Source organism: Loa loa, assembly GCF_000183805.2.
Source record: "Loa loa unplaced genomic scaffold supercont3.1344, whole genome shotgun sequence".
Taxonomy (NCBI): domain Eukaryota; kingdom Metazoa; phylum Nematoda; class Chromadorea; order Rhabditida; family Onchocercidae; genus Loa; species Loa loa.
In genome coordinates, this window is record NW_018109524.1 from 1 (window position 1) to 1,135 (window position 1,135).

The window sequence follows — 1,135 nt, forward strand, 5'->3', positions numbered from 1 at the left end:
TATATATATATATATATATATATATATATATATATATATATATATATATATATATATATATATATGTACAAATATATGTATATGTATATATGTATGTATATATATATGAAAAAATCCCGAGAGAGACAGTTGAGTTCAGTTTTTACAGTCGACCAGACGATACATCTTCATTGCTTATCCTCCGCGACTACCCCACAACCAACGATATCTTCGTGTATCCGCACCATTGGCGATGGGTGTATACTGTGAAACCGGACGACGGACTCGAACTCACTTTGTTCTTTCTGTTTTTCGGGACCATAAACCAATGAAGAAAAGTGATTACCTGTGAATTTTTATTTGTCATCCAAAAAATACTGGCAAATACTTTAGCCACGAATACGAAGACTAACAATAAATTTCAAAAATAAGCTCTAAGATAGATGCTGAGTCCGAAGGAAAAATTTCATGATATTATTCAGTATACATAAATTGAATGCATTAATTACAATCGAAAGTATTAATTTACAACTGAAAGCATTAATTACAATTTTTCCATGATATTATTCAGTATACTTAAATTGAAGGCATTAACTACAAGTGATAAAACAATATAGTTTTTCCCTTCCGTTAATATTGCCTCAGTTTTGAAAATTTTGAAAAAATGAAGCGAAAAGAAATAAATCTGTTTAGCTGCACGTTTTTTGTAAGTTCATGTTCATTATGTGAATTGGAACTTTGACGTCTATTAATAAGTAGTGAACATGTCATTCTTGCGAACAATTCTGTAAAAAATTCAAAAACTGTTTTTGTAATTTCATTGTGAACATTAACATGTGCATACAGTAATACGTGTTTTGAATTGCACAAAAATACTCGACGGTGTTTCTCGGGATCATAAACCAATAAAGAAAAATGATCACCTGCGAATTTTTGTTTCCCATCCAAAAAATACTCGCAAAAGAAAATGGAATTTAACCGAAAACTCTCTTAAACATTACTGTACCCTACATTTTATCGGAACAGTAAGTTAATTTAATAAGTATAAATAATACACGTGGAATCAATGAACCAAATGAAAGAAAATCCAACGAAATGCATTCTGGAAACGTAACAGAAAGCAAAATATTCGAGATTTTGGTGCAGGGAACAAATT

The 1,135-nt window shown here is 30.1% G+C and overlaps 1 protein-coding gene across 1 annotated transcript; it reads left to right on the plus strand.

Moving 5' to 3' along the window:
- Positions 1-139: 139 nt before the first annotated feature.
- Positions 140-331, plus strand: LOAG_14885 (hypothetical protein; the record flags this gene model as incomplete). The annotated part of the gene is made up of 1 exon (XM_003150378.1): positions 140-331. A coding segment is annotated over one exon (192 nt), but the record flags the coding sequence as incomplete, so codon positions are not given.
- Between the last annotated feature and the right edge of the window lie 804 nt (positions 332-1,135).